Below are 3106 nucleotides of genomic sequence, written 5' to 3'. Positions count from 1 at the left end.
AACTTAAAATTTCCATTGATTTCCTTTTCCACATCACTCATCCGTCACCTGCGATTCCTTGCCCTTAGTGGCCTTCTTGCTTTTTTTCTTCAAAAACTCACTCTTATCCAAATTATTCTGGAAGAATGTAGTTTCTTTACGCGCTTGCGATACTTCGGTGCTCAGACGTTGTTTATGTACAGCTTGCTCGTAGTTCATGCGCTCGGTAAGATGCACCCACTTGAAGCGTGGCAAATATTTCATGCTCCACAGATAGTCATAGAATTGCGACTTTTTACGGGTGGAAATTTGTTTATTATTTAAAAGCTCAACAATTTGTTTGGCCACCCGCTTTGATTCGAATTCAACCCAACCTTCTGTAAAGTGTCGTGCAATACGTTTGCGTTTCTTCTTTTTATCGTTGTCTGCAAGTAGGTGAAATTGTGTAGCGTTATAAAGTTTACATATTACTTAAAATACTTACTGCCGGGCAGCTTTTCGGGCTGTAAATATACGCGTCCGATTTTGCCATATTCTCCTAATATTTCACGTATTCGTGTAACGTTCATGTGCTTGGGGATATTCGATACGTAAATGATACCCTTCTTGCGTTTCTTTTTTGGTTTCACACTGAAGTTGCCCAAGTCCATCTCGTCGTCGTCTTCATCTGTACCATCATTTTTGGCTATTGTAGGTTGCATGCTACCTGCGCACATGTTATCTTCCGAGTTCACAGCTTCTGAGCTCACCGACAGTTCCTTTGGTGAATCTTGCATGCCGTCGTCTTGTGGTATTTCTTCCAATTCTTCTGGGGGTGGTGGTGGCGGAAGACCACTGCGACGTTGCTTCTGTTTCATTTTAACAACCATTTCGTTTATTTAAGTTAAATTTGGAAACGTTTGAAAGAAAAACAAAAAACTGCACGCGTAGAAAACCAAAACAATATTGACAGCTGATCGTTAGGGGTGCCAGTGCAGAGAAAATGAAAAAGTCTTTAATACCAGTGTTATGTGATACGAAATTTTCAAAACAGTTAAAATACAAGATTGCGTTGTTTGATGGGTAATTCGGGAAAATAACGTGAATATGACATCATTGAAGATTTGACGGTGGAGAGAGCTGAGAGAGACCTGTCAGTATGCGTATCGGCACTTAAGTTTAATTGTGGATGGTTGTTTAAATGCCATTTAACATTTTTTTTGGGTTTCAGATCAACTTTGTTTGAATATGCCAAACAATTGGCAGCGCTGCTGCCTGTTCCTTGAAATTGTTGTTGCATTTGTTTGTTTGTTTTCATTTTGCGCTGAACAGCTGATTGTTTTTTGGTGGGATTTGGTGGGATTGATAAAACAACCTACCAATCAATCTTGGTTGTTTGGTACAAACACAGGGATGCATATAAGTGCAGATTAAGTGTATGGTCTGAAAATGAATAGTGAAAGTTAATCAACAGTCTCTACTTAAGTAGGCCATCTGAAATTGGGCCTTATTTGCTCTTATGTATTAGAAATTTCAACAAATCGGTACCGAGTATCAGAAGTATTGGATACTTTTCAAACCGGTACCGAGTATTGATCAATAATTACAAGTATCGACTCAGCACATTACTATTTATTTACTTTACCTCTGGCAACACTCTGTGCTAAAAACGAACAAATCTACTGTCAAACAACAGCAACGAATTCCATTCTGCCGACAGAAACTAGTTCTGCTTCTGCTTATAGAAGCAGAGAACAGGTAGGTAAACAACAGCGAACAATTTTGCAACAACAACATGTGCTGCCTATTGAAATAGACGTTAAATTTGTAGCTTCAAAAAAACAACAAACAAACGAGTAGTAACGAAGCAGAGAAAAATGACGATTCAAGGTAAACGGCAAAATTCCATGGAAGCCAAGTGACAAACGAGTTGTTGACATGATTGCGAACGGGAGTTGAACGCGCGTGTGCGGTGAACGCGATTTTGAAAATTTAAAAAATTCTATTTGTGCAGTAAATTAAGTACGTGTACGAAAAACTAACAAGTTCAATGTAATTACTAAATGATTAACTAAAAATATACACGGCTATTTAACCATATTCGATGTGAAATATAGTGGAATCGAAATGCAATAAAATATAAGCGAAAAAAGGCAACGAACGTGAATGTGAGATTGTGCAAAATGAAGAATGAAAGTAAGCAGTAAAAGAATTGATAAAAATGCTATAACTGACGATAACACAAAACGACGGCGACGAAGTTAAATGGAAATGCTGATAACCCAAAAGCGGTGAAGAAATGTTTTTTGTGCTGTTTCACAATATTTTGCATTCATTTTTTCATATTAGGTATATTTTCTGTTCTAAACCTGTGGTGGAAAATCCAGTTTGGTTTAAGCCACGCTCGTAGATCAATATTTTCCCAACAGCGTTTTTTGTATGAGCAGTATGAGTGTGGTACGTTTTGACATTTTTATGCCATGGCTTTTGTTTGTTTCAGTATAATGATTCATATATTTTTTTTACTTTAAATGTTGATGTCGACAGCGGTTGTGGTCACGACCCACTTGGATTAACGCAAGCGTTTGTAAGCGGCGTTCCTACGGTTATAGTCGGCTAGATTTTCAGTTTATCTGGCACTGCAAAATTTTATTAAAAATCTGTTAATAAACGCCGAGGATTCAAAAAATAATGCTGATCTTGCAAGCACTGCAGTTATCCACTAACGCATTTACTAAGTGCAGCTGTCAAGTGCTAAACAACTTTCTACATCCACCTCCACCAATAATTCTGGCATTCTACTCTAGCAATGCTTGCCAACTAACCACTTGATTGTTGGTGTTTTTGTAACGTCCTCATACTGCAAGCAAAGCGCAGCTGCACTCTGCTTATGTTGAAGCACCAGAAAAAACCACCAACCACCAAGCCCAAAAACATACGGCAAACACACGTACTGCAGGGATTATTATAGGTGCCGCTTCCTATTATGTTGTGTCCCTGGCAATTGCAGGGTGACTACTTGCCCACTAAACTCTCCTGTGCATAGCACACCTCATCAAGTACATGCCGCATTATACATAGGATTATTTTACGTAATACCGCTGCTACTATAATTAGGCGATCGTCTGGCATGCGTTCCTTGCCACTC

General features: G+C 38.7%; 1 protein-coding gene across 1 annotated transcript; it reads right to left on the bottom strand.

The window, feature by feature from the left end:
• Positions 1-938, bottom strand: LOC118757405 (pre-rRNA-processing protein esf2-like; the record flags this gene model as incomplete). The annotated part of the gene is given in 2 exon segments (XM_036492120.1): positions 1-404; positions 464-938. Coding segments are annotated over 2 exon segments (756 nt in total). The 5' UTR covers positions 849-938.
• Between the last annotated feature and the right edge of the window lie 2168 nt (positions 939-3106).

Source organism: Rhagoletis pomonella, unplaced genomic scaffold (genome assembly GCF_013731165.1).
Source record: "Rhagoletis pomonella isolate Grant_MI unplaced genomic scaffold, Rhpom_1.0 Rhpom_scaffold_17498, whole genome shotgun sequence".
In the NCBI taxonomy this organism is placed as follows: domain Eukaryota; kingdom Metazoa; phylum Arthropoda; class Insecta; order Diptera; family Tephritidae; genus Rhagoletis; species Rhagoletis pomonella.
The sequence above is the reverse complement of the archived record's forward strand: the minus strand, read 5'-3'. Positions and strand labels throughout refer to the sequence as shown.